Source organism: Pyrus communis, chromosome 14, assembly GCF_963583255.1.
Source record: "Pyrus communis chromosome 14, drPyrComm1.1, whole genome shotgun sequence".
Taxonomy (NCBI): Eukaryota; Viridiplantae; Streptophyta; class Magnoliopsida; order Rosales; family Rosaceae; genus Pyrus; species Pyrus communis.
In genome coordinates, this window is record NC_084816.1 from 10,848,341 (window position 1) to 10,867,083 (window position 18,743).

At 33.7% G+C, this 18,743-nt stretch overlaps 1 protein-coding gene and 1 long non-coding RNA gene across 3 annotated transcripts; one reads left to right on the forward strand and one right to left on the reverse strand.

Annotated features, from left to right (window-relative positions):
* Positions 1 to 533: 533 nt before the first annotated feature.
* On the reverse strand, positions 534 to 8,209 carry LOC137715902 (uncharacterized). Of its 2 annotated transcripts, XR_011065610.1 has the most exons (4): positions 6,358 to 8,209; positions 1,900 to 1,988; positions 1,016 to 1,138; positions 534 to 720 (listed from the first exon to the last, which is right to left on the reverse strand). It is a non-coding gene; the product is annotated as an uncharacterized lncRNA (long non-coding RNA). The 2 variants fall into 2 exon arrangements; XR_011065609.1 differs by lacking the exon at positions 534 to 720 and having other exon boundaries at positions 733 to 1,138.
* A 2,548-nt stretch (positions 8,210 to 10,757) lies between these two features.
* LOC137714227 (alcohol-forming fatty acyl-CoA reductase-like) lies at positions 10,758 to 17,734 on the forward strand. Its single transcript, XM_068453489.1, has 10 exons — positions 10,758 to 10,991; positions 11,345 to 11,448; positions 11,554 to 11,756; positions 11,875 to 11,975; positions 15,112 to 15,307; positions 15,481 to 15,642; positions 15,919 to 16,000; positions 16,719 to 16,985; positions 17,159 to 17,286; positions 17,395 to 17,734. Exons 1-10 carry the CDS (start codon positions 10,913 to 10,915, stop codon positions 17,552 to 17,554), a joined length of 1,482 nt encoding a protein of 493 aa, XP_068309590.1. The 5' UTR covers positions 10,758 to 10,912; the 3' UTR covers positions 17,555 to 17,734.
* The last annotated feature ends 1,009 nt before the right edge of the window (positions 17,735 to 18,743 follow it).

The window sequence follows — 18,743 nt, forward strand, 5'->3', positions numbered from 1 at the left end:
ACAAGTTATGTTCTTATTAAATAATCATCTTAATACTAACTTTTTCAAACACTTTTTAAAGTTGTATCATCGTATTTGATTAAAATTTTCATTGCCAAGAATAAAGAAAAAACGTTAGCTTTTCCCCAATTGATTATATTTGCCATATTTTATCTAATTTATATCATATGGAATAAAAAGGCCCCTCCTAGAAAAAGTTTTTGGCTTCACCACTAGATACTTGTCCATTTGTGATTGGATTTTAGCAGCATTTGTTACCTTTTTTAATAAGTGGATTAAATAGGCTGGGTGCTAGCGTATTTTTTTAAAGGTGGAATTGCTCTTAGGACTATTGAAATTATACAAAAGTCCTCAATAACGGGGGGGTTAACAAGTTTCGTGGGTTCATCCAAAATGACCCGTTATTTAACGGGTGATTAACGGATTGACCTGTTAACCAACCGACCCGTTCATCACTCATCCGAATACTAATTTTAATAGGTCGAGAAGGGTCGGATTAACGGGTCAGGTTGAAAATGCTAGGCCTAGGTTCAATGCCTCAATTTAATGAGAATTCTTTGTTACAATTGATCACACCAAGACAAAAAGAAAGGAAGACTTTTAATCCCATAAATTATCAAAAATTCTACTATCCTAAATTCCAAATCCCACTTGACATCGCTGCCCCACACCTTTGTCCTCTGTCTCCCTTTGACTAAAAACACTCCCAAATCACACCAGCTAGCCATTCAAAGCCACCGGCCACATCAAATAGTAGGCGCGATTCAGGTAACCAAATTCAAATAACAAAGTTCAGATAATGAAATGCAAAGAACACGATACATATGGTAAAATTCAAGAACATGACTAAGAGGATTTGAACATGTCAAGTAAAATCATATTCAGTTGAATCCTAACTATAGCATGGTAAATAAAGACAGAAAATGATACAACAGTAGAAACTTCTGAGAATGGACATAAAAGAATTTATGTTCTGAAATCATCAACTGGGAGGAGAAAAGTTTAATGCACTCACAGCATCCTCCATTGTGGTACACCATCCTTGCATGGACGATAAACCATATCTGACACAACCATTCTCCCTATCTTTGAAGAACTTTTCAGTTTTAGGAGTGCTCAGATTGTTCCCATTTCGAATCTGAAATTAAATAAGAACTCAATCAAAAACTTTAATCCTACAATTCAATGATGAAAGACTAAAGTAGCCAGAAACCAAAAGATCTTAGTGACAACTTGTATGGACGTTACAAAAATGCAGGATGCGAAACACATTAAAACTTCTAGAAACTCGAAGTTATCGCTATTTGGTTATGAAGATGGATATGTATCACCAGGAAACCAAAAAAATGGCAAGGATTTGCCAAAATTTGTAAATCTAACACAGATGCATCAACTCCTTTTCCTCTGTTAGTCTATTATCATCTCACATGCCACACTATTCGAGACTGGATCAATTCAACCACAGCCAAACTGCTAGTATTAAACTTAACTAAGTACCGATCAAATAATCTGAACAACGATTTGGAAAATTAAGAAAACAACAAAGAAAGAAAGCAACAAAAAAAAAACATATAAAATGCTTAATAACAGTCGATAAAGAATCAAGAACACTGGGTTAAACCAGAATCACAGAAACGGCAAGAGATCTTTGAACAATAACAGTATTGCACAAGCAAAGTAAAATAAAAAAAATAAAAGTAAAAAATAAAAAATAAAAAATAAAACTGTTGGACCTCTGGACAATCAAAGGTCACAGAGACAACCAAGAATGAGAAACAAAGCATAGAGCAAAGGAATGATATAGGCCGAAAAAACCAAACAACCAATTGAAAAATGATAAAACTGTGCTGTTTTAAACGGAAAGCATGGGGAAACAACGCATCGAAGTTCAGGACATACCAAAGCCTTGATTCAAACATCATGCCTCAGAACCCTTAGATGAAAGGCAGCAGTAAGAGCAGATTACGATGTTGTGATGAGACCTCGAGCTAAATTGGAAAAAATTAGCGAGATTGAGAGTAAGAATTTGAAGCCCAAACAAACACACACAGTAACAGTAACTCAAACTGTGACGGTGCAATGGACTCAATCTATGACAGTGCACCAATCAAAGTGTTAAGTCTCAGAACATCACTTTTCACTTTATCCCCTACATTTGACCAAAGATAAACGCACAAATTCCCAAACAAAGCAAAGAAATTGAAATTGTGTCATGAAAAAAACTAACTACCGAGTCATATTGAGACATCTTTGCTCGGTGCTTGGCAATGCTCTAACCCGCAATGGGGTTTTAAATAAATCTATCCAATTATGATGATCCACCGGTAGCTAACGACCAGTCATTTATAATTGATAATGATCTCAATTAGCATCCGGATAAAGCCGTTAAAATGAGTTCTCAAATCAGTCATCTCACAGTATATTCGCTCACATACATTTTTTTTTCTCATTGAATCAGCCTAAATATAATTAAGCCAACTGAGAAAAATTTTACTCCTTATATTTGAGGGTATCGAACCCTGTACTTAATCTATTCTCTTTATCATTTTATACTCGAATAAGCTGAAGAGGGAACAAAGATGCTGCCAAGACAACTCATGAAGAACTAAAAACAAATGAACACAATTATCACTGAACAAAAAAATCGATAAAGCCACAGAAAAGCACAACGATTCAACCAAAACAGCAACCATTAGTGGAAAACAAAAAAAAGATTCTCTAAAAAAATTGTCTAAAACATAAGCACACATGAAAAAACGCAGGATTACCCTCACAATAACAAACAACTTGAAAGATGCAGAAAAGTTAAACAGAAAACAAAGATTCTCCCATGATAACTGATTAAGCATCAAAAACACACGAACGCAATCAGCTGCGCTCATCTATTATTAAAAGGCTACTCATTTTCCTAAACACGTACGTTGTGATTTTTCTTGAAATATTTCTGGATCGCTGAGAGAGTGTACTTACCAACAGCACTCATTAAAGCACTTCGGGGTGGATGAAAGAGTCCACTCCCAGAAAAACCTAAAGAAAACAACAACCAGCCAAAGCAACCGACCTTTGAACAATAATTTGGAAAATTGAAAACGCAAAAAAGAAAGAAAGCAACTGACAAAAAGGTAATAAGCCTCAATGAGTTTTAAACAAAAATGCATTTGGACTTAGTTTTTAAAAAATGCCTGCATAAACACCGCCACTGAGCCACTCAACACTACAATTTTCTTTTCCTTTTCCCCCATTTTTCTCAGCCACCAACCAAAAGGTAAGCCTCAAAATGTCAATTTTCATTTCCTTTCCTACACTTGCCCTAACCATCCCTAAACTAACAGTTTGGAGAAGGAAAAGGATTGAACCCATTACCAAAACAGAACCCTAAACCCTAATTATTAAATCAAAATTGTTTAACACTCATCAAAATAATCCTAGGTTCTTTTGATAAAATAAAAAATAAAAAAAAAAAAGCATCAGAGAAATGGAAGAAGCCTACAATCACATCCCAATCACAAAATGGCCAAAAAAAAAAATATATTCGTAACCAAACCAGCCCTAAATAAATCAAAAGCAGCAATCTAACCAAACCAGTAGCCATGAAAAGCAATAAACAATGGACTGTCCCAAATAAAACCTCCAAAACATAAGCACAGATAAAAAAACATGCAAGATCACCACTACAATAACAAACAATAGGAACATGAACAAAAATGGGCAAAACACGTATGGTGCAATTTTGCAGTGGGACTGTAAAAATCAAAGAGCAGCAAAGAAGGAAGAAAAAGAGAAATTAAGAGCAAGGTAGCAACCAAAAATACAAAAGTCAGTTAACAAATAGAAATCAGGAAAAATATCTCCTAGCTCTCCTAATTTCATAATCTAACAACATTTCTTGTACTTCCAACCAAAAGGTGGACAACTGAACCAGAACCGAACAGTGAATAAACCATAAAAAAAATAAAAAAATAAAGGATCCTGTCCAGTTACAATCAGAAGATGAGCAGTCAAAGAGGGACACAAAAAATTTACAATAATTTGCTGCTTGGGCATGATATATATGTTGTAATCAATTCACTCAATCAACATCTCCAATGATGATATGTTGTCAGAGAATCTTGAAATGCTCATGCACTTTCTTTGCAGGGAATTGATTATTTGAAGTATGATAACTAGAATTTCTGTGGTGATACAGCACAAACTTTCCTGCCTTCACTTAATTCTCCCAGGATAAGGTCTCCATATGATATACATATTGATAAACATTTCAACTCTTCTTGTAGGTACCCTGTAACGACCCAAGCTCTGATGAAAGCAGGTCATCCCATATTCTTTTCTCTTTGTGAATGGTAACGGTCCTGTTTGCCTAAACTGAAAAACCATGTATTTTTTTATTTCCTTAGTAAGAGGCTTAATTTGTAGTTTTGTATTTTATTTCGTTTTTTAGGGAAGATATGCACCCTGCTCAATGGGGTGCTAAAGAAGGAAATAGCTGCAGATCTGCTAATGACATTTCTGATACATGGGAAAGGTAGAAACATGCATGTGCTTCCATTAACTCTCAAATTGGTCTCATGTTTTTGGGGTCTCACATATAATCCCGTTTTCTGGCATTTTGGTTGGCAGAATGCTCTCTAGAGCAGACATGAATGCAGGAAGGCATCTATTAAGGAAACAAAAATGTTCAAAATTTTCAACACTAAATTAAGATTGGACACTACTACCTAAAGACCAACTGAAAATGGAGACTGCCACTCGTTGAATGTGGTAACTTAGTAAAGTTTCTGAACTCAAATTAACCACTGGTTAATACGAGTACATTTTGTCATAATTGAACCTAAGTGTCATAATTGATCATCAGACAAAATCTAAGTGCCATAGTTGAAAAATCTTGGGATTCAAAGCTATGGCGCCAACAGTACCACCACACCCAAATATATGAATAGAAATATAGTGACTGTAGGCTAACTAAGAAACCCAGGCTTGAACATAAACCAGGGCATAAGACACTTACCAAACTTTTCAAATAACTCAATTGTTCACTTAACTTGACAACTTCTTCCTGCAATTGATTTCTTCCTAGGTGCAGTACTGAAGAACACGTTTAAAAGTTTCTTTAGATGTCCTTGATATAATGTTCTTCAGATGTTAAAGAAAAATAACTACCTAATGACCAATTAGGGGAGCAAAATTTCTGTGATTATTTTTATTTTGTAACATACATAGTCTTTGATAAGCATTCTTGTAAGGTCGATTACATTTGTAAGTATAACTGAACCTCAAATTGTCAGTCATGTAGAAACTGAAATTCAAGAAACAAAATCTCAAAGAATCTACAAAACTGTAGACTCTAACTGTCCTATTATTGGAAAACAAAAAAAATAAAAAATAAAAACTATATATATATATATATATATATATCAACCCCATACATATAGATAAATGGCTGAAAACACAGGACAACACTTTGCGCTAAACTTCACTATGTTGTGTTTACTAATTTCGTTCAAATTCAAATCACACAACAAAAACTTGTTAATAATAATTAACAGACAATGCCAGCAACCTAACAACAAAACTAACAGCACACTAAACAGAAGCTAACAATTGAAACGGAATAAGAAGAGCTTAAAGCTCTATTAAAATCCTGCGCAAAAAAATTCAAGCGGCCTCAGATGGTCTCCTAAATTCATTGCTAAAAACAAAATATAATAAAAACATTTAAAAAAATAAGGTCAAAAATGAACCAACAGGACCTCTTGCATTCAAATTTTTGAACCAAAAGTCAAATAATTTCAACAAAAAATTGATATTTTCGATTTCCAATTTCATATCCTTTCAAGAAAAGATAAAAAAACTAAATTTTTAACATTCCCAAAAACTGAAAATTCAATCTTTGGAGAAATCCATGAGAGTATGCAGTTGTATCAGTCAAAATATATTCCTTACCTCAACTAATTGGATTAACGAGCAGAGCTAATTATTATGTAATTACACATCTAGAGCTATCAGCTATAGCGAATCTTTGACAAACACAGAGCAAGAAGAAGCCACAATTGCACTTAATTGTACTTAATTTGCTTAAAGCAAAACCACAGAGCAAATTCCAATAAACTAAATTTTTTAGGCAGGATTAATATGCACATCTCTACCAGTAAATAGTTCCCCTAAATTGATTTTTACTCAACATTTCACAGTATTAACGTAAATATAAGAAAACATAACAACCATCCTTAATAAAAAACAGAGCATAACTCCAATGTCATGTATGTCACAACGCAGAATTTGCCCAACTGAATGTGTTTCTAGTTGATTATATAACAAAACTAAATAAAACTATGAACTATATGAAGACAAAATACACACCTGGGATACCGGTCTAACAAAATCCCAGCATAAGGAGGCACATGGAAGTACTCAACGACTGTTGCACTGCCTAGCTGCTGAAACTCTTTTGGACCAAAGGACCCTGCAGATTACTCATGAGCAAAGATATCATGGTGTGTGTGCAGGATAATTCACACCAATAAAACTACAATTATAAATTTCACTCTGAAACTTGATCTGCTTTCGTTGCAATAGAATCCAAGATTGTACATGTTATTCCTAAAAACAAAAGCAAAATTCCACATCAAGCAGCAGGTATATAAATGCTCTTCTTTGTAGATTCACCAATTAGCTCTGTGCTAACTCACACACAACATGCATATATAATGAATCACTTTCTTTTTAGCAAACAAAAAGAATATCACATGTTACGTGTAATAAGAGGTCCAACACCGATTAATATTTAGCAGAAACGTAAAGGCTGTTCATGTAAATTAAAGAGTTATGAATTAATTATCAAATATAGTTATGACCAAGCCCCCCTCTTTAATTTTATGATTTATTATGTTATTTTTTTCCATGATAATGAGATGCTCTCGTAGAAATTAGGGTCCACAAATTAGTTTAATAGTAAAAAAGAATAAACTAACTCACACTGATAACAGTAAACTTTCAAAAGTGCTTTGTGTGTAAAATATGTGCACCAAGTGAACATCGACGCAGCTACCAGTCAACCGAGCAGACCCTATGGAGAGAAGACCGGGTTCATAAGGAAGATCATTACAAAGATGCCACCGAACCTGTGCAGACTAACAAACTAAAAGGTTGTTGACATCAATGTAGCCGTATAAGTTTTAGGTCAACATTTTGCTGTGTTAACTTTTGATCGAATAGCCAGTTGCTTGATATAATTTCTGTATGTGAGTTGTTTGCTTTTATGCTTTGATTAAATCAACCAAATTAGATAGTGCTGCATTTCCAGAGGACCTCTCAAGATTCCACATCACAACTAAATTACACATATTCGATGCCGATGGCAATACACTTGTTCATAACATAGAGGAAAAACTGAAGGAGGGTTGATCTATTTTATTTAACTTTCTAGAATTGTGGAGTAGTGGTTTCTGAAGCTAACCATATAAGAAAATATGATTGGACAGAGTTGCATTCAAATTGAGAAACGGAACATAAGTCAGGAAACTGAATTTGTAAGGAGCTCAAAGACATTTCGATTTGGTCATTTACATACAGCAATAGTAATAATTACAGAAAACTATACCATCTTGCTTCTTTCAGCTCCTAACAGGTGCTGAAATAGCACTTGGTTCGCGATTTTCTTCCCTTTCCCTGCTTCAGACAAACATCAAAACCCACAACCAAGTTCACCAAAAATGCACAGAAAAAATACCACTACCAAACTCACAAATTTAATCGAAGTATTCTAAAAACTCTAGAAAATAAATACTAAATCTCAGATAAAAAAGTCAAAAAATAAAAAAATAAAAAAACCCCATAGGCTAAATGAAGAACCCTCCAAAGCTCAGAAATTTAAACGAATTTTTTTACAAAATCATGAAAAATTCACTAAACAGTGGCAGGACAAGGTTGTGCAGATGCAGAGAGAAAGATGTACAGCTTGAAGCTAGATTTGCAAGGGTGACAAGGACTGAGTTTGACCCGCTGAGTCTGGGATCGGACCTATTCACCCCCACTCCTCCCTCTTTCTCTGCCTGTCTCTCTTTCTCCCTGTCACCTTTACCCTCACCGAATCCCACACCCATCCCTCAATCTCACCGACAGCAACCACCCTCTCCCAAATCGGAATGACAATGGATGCGTCAATGGACATCAGCCTACCCCTCAAATCCCCACTCCTCCCTCTCCCACTGTCTGTCCATCTCGATCCCAGAGCGGCATGGTCTCCCATCACCGAACGAGCAATGAAGAGGTGGTGGCAATTTTGTAAATAAAGCGAAATTCTGACCCAATCAGCCCGCTGGCAAACTCGTAAATAAAGTGAAATTGAGGCAAAATGGGGACTGGATTGTCTGCCCTCCCACTTCCGATGTTTTCGCGTGCTTTTGTGTCGTCATAGTTAAGTCACGTTAATGTTTTATATTATTTTTTATAAAAATAATAAGATAAAAATAAATAATAATATAAGATGTTGATGTGATTTAACCGTTACCATATAAACAGAAAAACACGAAAAGATCCCTGAAGTAAGAGGACAGCCAATCTTGTCCGCAAAATTGCACAGTGCCGTTCTCCCACCTACTTAAGACCAAAGTGAAGTAATTAACATGTGTTGGCAGCCTGCATTTATTATTTTGGTTGTTGGGAAGTTAACCGACTATTCAAACAAAAAGCGTCGACATTATTGTTTGGCTCGTTGTGATTTTGACCACTCATGTTAAGGTTTATTGTTGATGGTGCACTCTCTCCTCTTAGCCAAATACAGATACACATCATCGTCCACATGTTTTTACTCTTAGCATCAAATGCGAATATACATACAGTTAGGATTGATACACATCCTTGCCCACATGTTTTTACACACCCTCGCCCACATGTTTTTACTCTTATCATCAAATTCGAATATACATACAATTATGATTGATACACACCTTCGTCCACATGTTTTCATATTTTTACTCTTATCATCAAATTCTAATATACATACAATCATCAAATTCGAATATACATACAATTATGATTGATACACACCCTCGCCCACATGTTTTCATGTTTTTACTCTTATCATCAAATTCGAATATACATACAATTATGATTGATACACACCCTCGCCCACATGTTTTTACTCTTATCATCATCAAATGCAAATATATATACAGTTAGGATTGATACACACCCTCGCCCACATGGTTTTACTCTTATCATCAAATGCGAATATATACAGTTAGGATTGATACACGCCCTCGCCCACATGTTTTTACTCTTATCATCAAATGCGAATATATATACCGTTAGGATTTGGAGAAATTTTTTAAGAAAAACTAATAAAAAAAGTTTAAAAAGTTTGAGTTTTAATGACAAAGATAAAATAAAAGGTAAAGTGAATAATACCATGATTGACTTTTTAGTATAAAAATGTGGTTTTTCGTTAAAGTGAACAATACCGTGGGTTTTTCGTTAAAACTCCCAATTTTTTACACACATTTTGACACACGTTTTTGTGTGGTTCACTTCGTAATGTATTCTAGCGATCCATCTTTTATATCTTCTCTCAAATATCATATCTACCAAAAAGTATTCAAATACGAAACCATATAACTATTGGATTAACTTTAGTGTTTCTTTATGGAATAGTATTTTGAATGATGAATTGAAATATAGACGGTTTGGATCATTGAAAAAAGTTGTACAATAAGAGCCACAAAAACGTGTGTCAAAATGTATGTTTCATTGTAGAACATTGGATTAACTTTAGTATTTCTTTGTAGAACAGTATTATTTTCCTTCTTCTTTGCGGAGGAAGACAAAGGCTTCTTTGTAGTTAGGGTAAACTGCCAAATATTCTTCGAACTATCGCAATGTTGCCAATTACCTCCTTAAGCTAATACAAGGCTGCTAATTAATGTCAGAGGCATGTGACATATTTTAGAGTGTTGAACCATCACATGGATGTCAATTATCCCCTCTCCCCGAACTATTTGGACAATAAAATCCTCTCGAATCTTGTTGTTTTCTTGAGTCGAATTCCATGTTAGTCCTTGAAATCGTCACACGCCTCACACACTTCACCACTTAACATAATTTTGGATGAAGTTCTCAAATCTAACGACAATAAGGTAATTGATAGTCTCGTACTAGTGAAGGGGGTAAATCCGCAAGAAAAATAGTTCAAAGTGTAATTGGCGGATGGTGCGGGAGTTATTTGACAGTTTACTCATGTAGTTATAGCAGGCCCATCCATCCATGTTAAGATACACTGTTTGTCGACAAATGACTGCTCTATCCACTATCCACCCACTTTTACGTATTTATGAGTTTTACAGAAATGTGAGTTATGAAGGAATGCACACGTCCCCACTTGTTTATCTTACATATCTTCATTAGCTCACCTGCATGAATCTATATATTAATAAAAAATAAAAAAAATAAAAGATTGAAGCAAAGATGCCATTGTTTATAAGAACAAAAAAACTGCTGGTAGTCCATGATATTAGTTTAGCAATCACAATGAGCAACACAACTTTCCCGAGCATTACGAGGAAGTCAATTTGTTTCAACGATCGACAATATATAATTCTGATCGAAATAGTGGGCCTAAATTGGTTGAGAAAATGAATGATGGTCGGTGAGCGGCAACAAGAAGTGCACGACATGGTCCCGGGCTTAAGAATGAAAAAAGGAAACGAAAACTAAAACTTACACTTCTGGCTAAGGGGATCGTCGGTGTTATTTCCTCTTTTTCATACTATATAAGTAGCCAAGACTGGCTTCAATCAGTACCCTGAATCCAAGTTATCAGCTATATACTCAAACAAGATATATACATATTCTCTCCATAGCAAAATAAGAGGAAAAAAAAACCTAGAAACTTTTCTCTATCCATCCAGTATCCACAGTAATGGAGTTGAAGAGCATTTTAGGATATGTTCGGAACAAGACCATCTTAGTAACTGGAGCCACTGGCTTCCTTGGAATGGGTACGTACTATTTCTCTCTCTCTCTCTCTCTCTCTCTCTCTCTCTCTCTCTCTCTCTCTCTCTCTCTCTCATTTGTTAACTTTGTGTAAGACTAAACCCTACATTTAAATTTCATTTTCATTTCATTCATCATAATATACATTTAGGTAAACTAATTTTTTTTATATAATATAGGAATATACAATTTGTATAATCTTCATGTAGGTACATTAATTCATTTGATATATTTTGGTATATCCATTGATACAAATATGTAGGTACCTTAATTCAATATAATACATTTCTAGCATTAGATTTTTTTTGTTTTTTTGTTTTTTAATTCTAATTTTTACCCTTTCTGCAAATACATGCAGTGTTTGTGGAGAAAATACTAAGAGTTCAACCAGATGTGAAAAAGATTTATCTTCTTATAAGAGCTACAGATACCAAGGCAGCCACAGATCGCATGCATAAAGAGGTTTATCTGTAAATACGTATTCGCAACTGCAATAGTTTTGTTTAATTATCTTGTAGTTAATCACGTACATTTTATTAAATATTAACTTAAATTATATAATCTCAGATCATAGAGAAGGAGTTGTTCAGTGTTCTGAAGGAGGAATGGGGCACAGAGTTTGATTCCTTCATTGCAAACAAAGTTGTGGCTATCCCGGGAGACGTAGTTTCTGAAGATTTGGGAGTGAAAGAATTGAAGTTGAGGGAAGAAATGTGTAGTGAAATTGAAATCATATTAAACTCTGCAGGAACCACCAACTTTGATGAAAGGTAGTTACTACATATGGAACACTGAAAACACCATTACATAAGACATTGTAAAATATCGTCTCTCTATAAAATACTAAAATAAACATGTAAATTTATGTCTTTACTATTTGTTCTATAGATATGATATTGCACTGAGCGTCAATACATTTGGAGTTCAGCATGTGTTGAGCATGGCAAAGAAATGTCTAAAACTAGAGATCCTGCTCCACGTGTCAACTGGTTAGTGTTCATTTTTCTCATTTTGGTTCCAATATGAATAGTTTTTTATTTACTTTTCATAAAATGCTACACTTAACACATATTTGTACCATCATTTGTATCTTCTCTTTAATAGAGGTACGACACACCAATACATGTGGTTCTATCTCTGTTATAGAAAGTATACAAATATGTGGTATCATTGTTCCAATATGAGAGAATTTTTTATTTGTATAAGTGGATGACATGATTAATATGTCTCACTTTAGAGTATATTTTTCATGAGTGGATTTTCATACGCTGAAGTTTCATGTCTCACCTATTAATTTTATTTAAAATAAAAAGGCTCTTACACCCAATTAAACTTAACTGAAAATTTTGAATTTACCATCTAATAATGAATTTTCTTTACTTAAAACCCCACAGTTTTTCTTTTTTTAATTAAACCTACCGACTACACTCGACATATGCAGAATCATTAATTAAGTATGACTTCATACGTTTTTTGTACAATGCCTAAAATACCCCTAAGTACATGATATATATGACAATTGATGTTGTAAAATTCAGCGCACATTAATAACAAACAATTAATGTTATAAAATTCAATGCGTATTAATGACAAATTGAATTGATGTTATGATATATACTGTGCGGTAAAAAAAAAAAAAAAACTAATAAAAATGATTTGAAAACTTTAAGTTTTAATGATAAGAACAAAATAAAAGGTGAAGTGAATAGTACCAGGATTAACTTTTTAGTGTAAAAATGTGGTTTTTTGTTAAAATGAACAGTACCGCAGGCTTTTCGTTAAAACTCCCAAAAAAATAAGAGCATTAATGCTATAGTTTCAATGCATTATTAATAAAAAAATTTAAATTTTTGCGAAAATAATGTACCTATTATTTAATTTGATGAAAATAATTTACTCATTGTTTAATTTTAGGCTTATGAGTCGAAATGCCCTTTGAAACTGTCATTGAGTCTCAGTTTACCTCCTGAAACTAGTTTTGTCTCACTTTGCCTCTTGAAATTGACATTTTCAATTATTTTGTCTCACTTTACACACTTCTATTAATGGACTATTAAATTTAAGGGTATTTTAGACATTTTATTTTTATACATTTATTTACTTCTAGCCCACACACTAATCAAGTCTCAATTTTATTTTTGAAACTCTAATTCAAACCCATAAATTCAACTGTTTGAAATTCTAATTCAAACCCATAAATTCATCCATGTGAAATTTTTTGTTTCAAACTGTGCACATTTGTTTTAAATGATTTTTTTGGTTTGGGAAGTATTTTGGATATGATAGCTTAATGGTATAATGATTTTGTTGTAATGAATATTTTTCAATTGCAAAGTTTCGAGCCAATACATGAATGTCTTATAAGTGAAAGGACACTACGAACAAAATGTAACTCTTATTTTGGTTGATACAATGATTTTGTTGCTTGGAATTTTTATATTGATTGAATAATTTATTTTATAAAATGCCCAAAATTTATGGGTTTGAATTTGAGTTTCAAAAATAAAATTAAGACTTGTTTAGTGTAGGCTAGAAGTAAATAAATGTATAAAAAATAAAATATCCAAAATACCCTTGGATTTAACAGTCCATTAATGGAAGTGGGCAAAGTGAGACAAAAGAGTTGAAAATGTCAATTTCAAGGGGCAAAGTGAGACAAAACCAGTTTCAAGGGATAAACTGAGACTCAATGGCAGTTTCAGGAGACATTTCGACTAATAAGCCTTAATTTTATGTTGTTGTAGCTTAATTTTTACAAGAAACAAAGTACATATTACTTATTTTTTTACAAAATAATGTACCTAATTTTTTACAAAATAATGTACCTATTATTTAATTTTATGAACAAATAATTTACATATTGTTTAATTTTTATGAAAATAAATGTAACTGTTGTTTAATTTTTACAAGAAACAATGTATCTTCTAGTTTATTTTTACAAAAATTAAGTACCTGTTATTTAATTTTTTTTATAAAAAATAATGTGCCTATTGTTTAATTTTTACCAAGTTAATGTATCTACTTTTTATTTATCGTATTAGTATACATATTTAGAATGTATATTCGAACTAATTAAGATTAAAGCAAGGCATTTCCCAGTTCCCAACCTTGAACTGGGAATTGAGAGGCACGAGACAGCCCTCAAAAAAGCCGAAATCTACGAGAAGGCCTCTTTGACTAAAGATAATCGCGGTTTCCCACCGTCGAGGACAGAGGAAGCGGGGGAAGGTTTACGAATCAGTCAAACGAAATTAAATGTCCACAAAAAAAACTTATAGCCGTACAGGGCAATGATGGCATGGTTTTGTATATAAATTAAAACGTATGTACATCCTTATATTACATGGCATCAAATTTAAAATTTTAGGTCTTATTTTGATATTTTAATATACAAGGGCTTATGTTTAGAGATTAACGGTTGTAATGGACTAAATCTAAAGCACCCATAAATATCACATAAGGCTAAGTGATTTCTTAAAGAAATAACGTGGTAACCCAATATATACACCACGAGGAGGATACTATCTACAGTATCAGTTCTGCGTCCCACAACCTCCTACCCTAATCCCAGCCCAGCTCCACCCACACCCACACCCACACCCCATTCAATCTTTTAAGTTTTTCAAGAAGGGGATGGGAGAGAGCATGGCCCTGATGTGGATCTAACTTGTGCTATTGAGTCGAGGTATCCACGATCTGATGTGAAAGGGAGAATAGGTGTCTAAGGAATATGAAAAATGGAAAAAAAAATAAATTCATAAAAAGCAAAAGAGGTATTTTTGAAACTTTATTAAATTATTTTGGGCGTCCAAAGAAATTTGGGTGTTCAAGGAATAACTAATTTTGTATTGTCCCTTCATTTATATTATGAAATGTGTCATGTACATGGGTGTTAAACCTTGTGTTTCAAATATATTAAAAAATCTCTCCCACTATGAAGACTTGTGTTGACGAGTCTATTGGAGCTAGTTTATCCTACGTGGCTCCTTGTATTTAGCAAGAAACACCATTTGCCAAGTCTCTTAATTTACCTTCTCTAAGCTGCACGGCAATGAATCTCGAATTTGTTTACCGTATTATGGTCTTTTGATTTGCTATACAGTACTGATTGTGAAAGTTTCTCAGCCTATGTGTGCGGCAGAAAGGAAGGACTGATACTGGAGGACTCATCTTGCATGGATGAGATGGTAAAGGAGACAGCTAAGTTTGATTTCAAGGCGCTTGAGAAGAATCTGGTAGAGGAGAAATTGAAGGAGCTAGAAGCAGAAAATGCGACAGAAGAAGTCATTAGAACCACAATGAAGGATTTTGGCATTGAAAGGTTGCTCCAAAGTTTTGCATGAAAACAAAAGATGACTTCTTTTTCACAAAACATTAAACAAGTGGTTTTCATCAATAAATTAACCCGACTTTTTGCTAATTTTCAATTTAAACGTTCCTAGGTTTTGTTTGCAACTTTTTGTTTATTTTCTCACAGAATTATCTAACTCTTAGGTCAAAATCTTACGGATGGCCAAACACCTATGTGTTTACAAAGGCAATGGGAGAAATAGTTATAGAGCAGTCAAAAGATAATCTACCCGTACTCATCCTACGCCCAACGGTAGTTACCAGCACATACAAGGAACCATTTCCGGGATGGGTTCAAGGTTTCAGGTAAGAAGCGTGCTAGCACTTTGAAGTGTTTCTTTGGGGAATATAATTGTCCCTTGGAGTAGTTTATAAATTGCTAGCCATTAGTTCATAAATTATTTGGGTTTTTTTTTACTATTATCGTTGACACTTTGAAAAATTCATATGCAATGCTTACTAATTGTATTTTTTTCTTCCTAGGTAGTGTAGTTTTGTCAAATAATATTATGATTTCATTTGGTTGGCCTTATTTAGGACATTTCTAAACTCCTGAATATATGTTATTTTCGTTTGCTACAGAACCATTGATAGCGTAATTGCTGGTTACTGTAAAGGAAAACTGACATGTCTAGTTTTCGATCCAACGTCAGTATTTGATATGGTGAGTGAAATTAAACTTCATGATATCCCCACCATACACACCCACAATAATTCTTTAATCATGAAAATAATACAACTTTTTTTTTTTATTTTCTTTCCTAGTGTAGTTTTACTATGATATGTGAACTATTAATTCCCATTGCGCACAGACACAATTTATTAAGTTATATACATAGTAATTTTCTTGCCATTACCTAGTTAATCATCGCTTTATTTAATTATATAGTCAAGAAACAAAAGTATAACAAGAAAACATTACTCTCTATATATCATGCGCGATGCAATTTTACAATGCATAAACACAGTTATCTTATGTTGTTGCCACATTACCCTAACACATGACATTTGAAGATATTTTAGTGCCAAAAAAGAAAAATTTAAATTAAATTCACTTACATATCTGAGTACTATCATATTTATTTCAGAACTTATTTGAGATGATAAAATCGTCTTTTATTGTGCTGTGATTCATATGACGCCATACATGTATTACAGAGTGGTCCTAAACATGACGAATAAACTTTCTTTGTTTCTCAATATTTATTTGATCGACTCACAAGCGCGTGCTACTATATTCTATGTTTTCATACAATTTTTTCCAAGGGATATTCTAATTTAAATAGTTTTTTTTTTTTTTAACTCAGATTTGCTTATGCAATATTATTTTCTTTTTCTTTTTGTAGAACTAAAGAACAAACATTTACTTTTAAATCATGCAGATTCCAGTTGACATGGTGGTAAATTCAATAATTATAGCCTTGGTGGCTAATGCAAAATGTTCTTCTACAATCATTTATCATGTGGGAACATCGTCGAAGAATCCTATAATTTTCTCTCGTATTCACAATTTTATCTTCCGATACTTCACCAAAGATCCATGGATTAACAAGGATGGAATGCCTGTCAAGGTTGGCAAGGGTACAGTATTCAAGAATATGGCAACTTTTCACATGTATATGCAATTTCGTTTCATGCTACCTTTGGAGGTTTGTTATTTCTTTCGTTGCTAGTAATATACACTTGAACAAATAAAATAGTGAATACGAACATAATATGTGTCGACGTATATCGGTATGTGTAATAATTTATATATGCATAACGGTATGCAATTTTATCTATAAATATTTCTTCATGCGACCCTTTTTTTTCCTTTTTGAAGGGTTTAAGGTTTGTGAATCAAGTATTTGGCCAGTATTTCCAAGATATGTATCTTAACTACAATCAGAAACTCAAATTGGTGATGCGCTTGGTGGAGCTATATGAGCCTTATATGCTGTTCAAGGGCATGTACGTATGTTTTATTTTGTATCTAAGCATATGTGTATTTGTAACTTTATCATCGTACGTAATGATACGTAATCATGCGTTGAACTCACATCCTTGAATTGTTTGTAGCTTTGATGACATTAATACTGAGAAGTTGCGAATGATGGCAAGGGAGAGTTTTGTGGAAGCAGAAAGTTTTGGTTTTGATCCCAGGTGCATTGATTGGGAAGACTACTTTATGAAAACTCACATTCCAGGCCTCAAGAAACATGTTATGATGAAACGATAATTAAAAGGTTCATACATTGTCATTGAGATAATATATGTTGCATTCTGATGAACAAGTTCATCAACGGTATCCTATGTTCTACCTTTCCTAGTTTCTACATGGCAGCTGAAAGCTGTTCGTCAAAGTTGGTTAATGAAGAAGATGCAATATGGTCGTATACTCAAGCATCATTTCTGTTCATTTTTTTAATTACTGAAAATTATGCCCCTAACTGTTCTTTCTTTCCTGTAGTTGCTTTTGATATTAAATACACCCATATTCTCCTCTTAGTAATTTTTAGAGAGATTATATTCACACACCCCAAATTACTTCTCCCACACTCTTTTAATTTTTTAATATTTTCTACACACTGCTAACATTTGATAGAAAAATATTAAAAAATTAAAAAGGTGTGGAAGAAGTCATTTGGGGTGTGTGAATATAAACAGTGTTTGAAGATCAAACAGACGAATTTGAGAAAGAACTGTACACAGTTTCTTGTATAAGATGGTAGCCGAAAAAAGGTCAACTTTGTGTCTTTTTATTTAATTTTTTGACACGTATCATTCAATTTAACTCTAGAAAAACACTGTTAAAAAAAAAAATTAATAACTTGTGACCAGCCATGATTATTCATTTATTTCGGAAACTAGAAAGACTCATAAAATCATTTCAACTCCCTGCACACAGTTATTCTCTCGAACCGGGGAACTCTAGAAAAACAGTGTTAACTTTTTTAATATAATTAATAAAAATAATTTTTTTAAGAAATACAAGTAAATCCCCAAAAACTCAAATCACCCATTGCCCACCGACCACATCACTCCGATAGCCACCCCTCGCCCCAATTGCCGACCGTTTCACTCCCAATCACCAAAATACGTGGGCTTCAGCCATTATTCACCAACCCATCATCGTTATCTTCTTCTTCTTCTGGGTCAAAACAAAGAAACCTAGTTTTGGGCTTCCACAGCCCACCTGTTCTGGATCGTCTTCTTCGTCGTCAACCTCATCTTCCTTCACATACTAGTTCTGGGTTTGTTTGTGTTGGATTGGTGGTAGAGACGATTGGAGTTCTAGGTTTGTTTGGGTTGAATTAGCAGCAGAGATAGGGACGATTTGGGGGAACGTATTGGATTTATGGGTTCTTCTACGGGTTAGGAGATCGAGGACTATGATTGGATTAATGGGGTTGATAAGGACGATAAGG

Coding starts and splice junctions, on each gene's coding strand:
- LOC137714227 (XM_068453489.1), top strand. CDS start 10,913: ATGGAGTTGAAGAGCATTTTAGGATATGTTCGGAACAAGACCATCTTA. Junction 11,449..11,553: donor CAGATCGCATGCATAAAGAG/GTTTATCTGTAA, acceptor ATATAATCTCAG/ATCATAGAGAAGGAGTTGTT. Junction 17,287..17,394: donor TATATGCTGTTCAAGGGCAT/GTACGTATGTTT, acceptor AATTGTTTGTAG/CTTTGATGACATTAATACTG.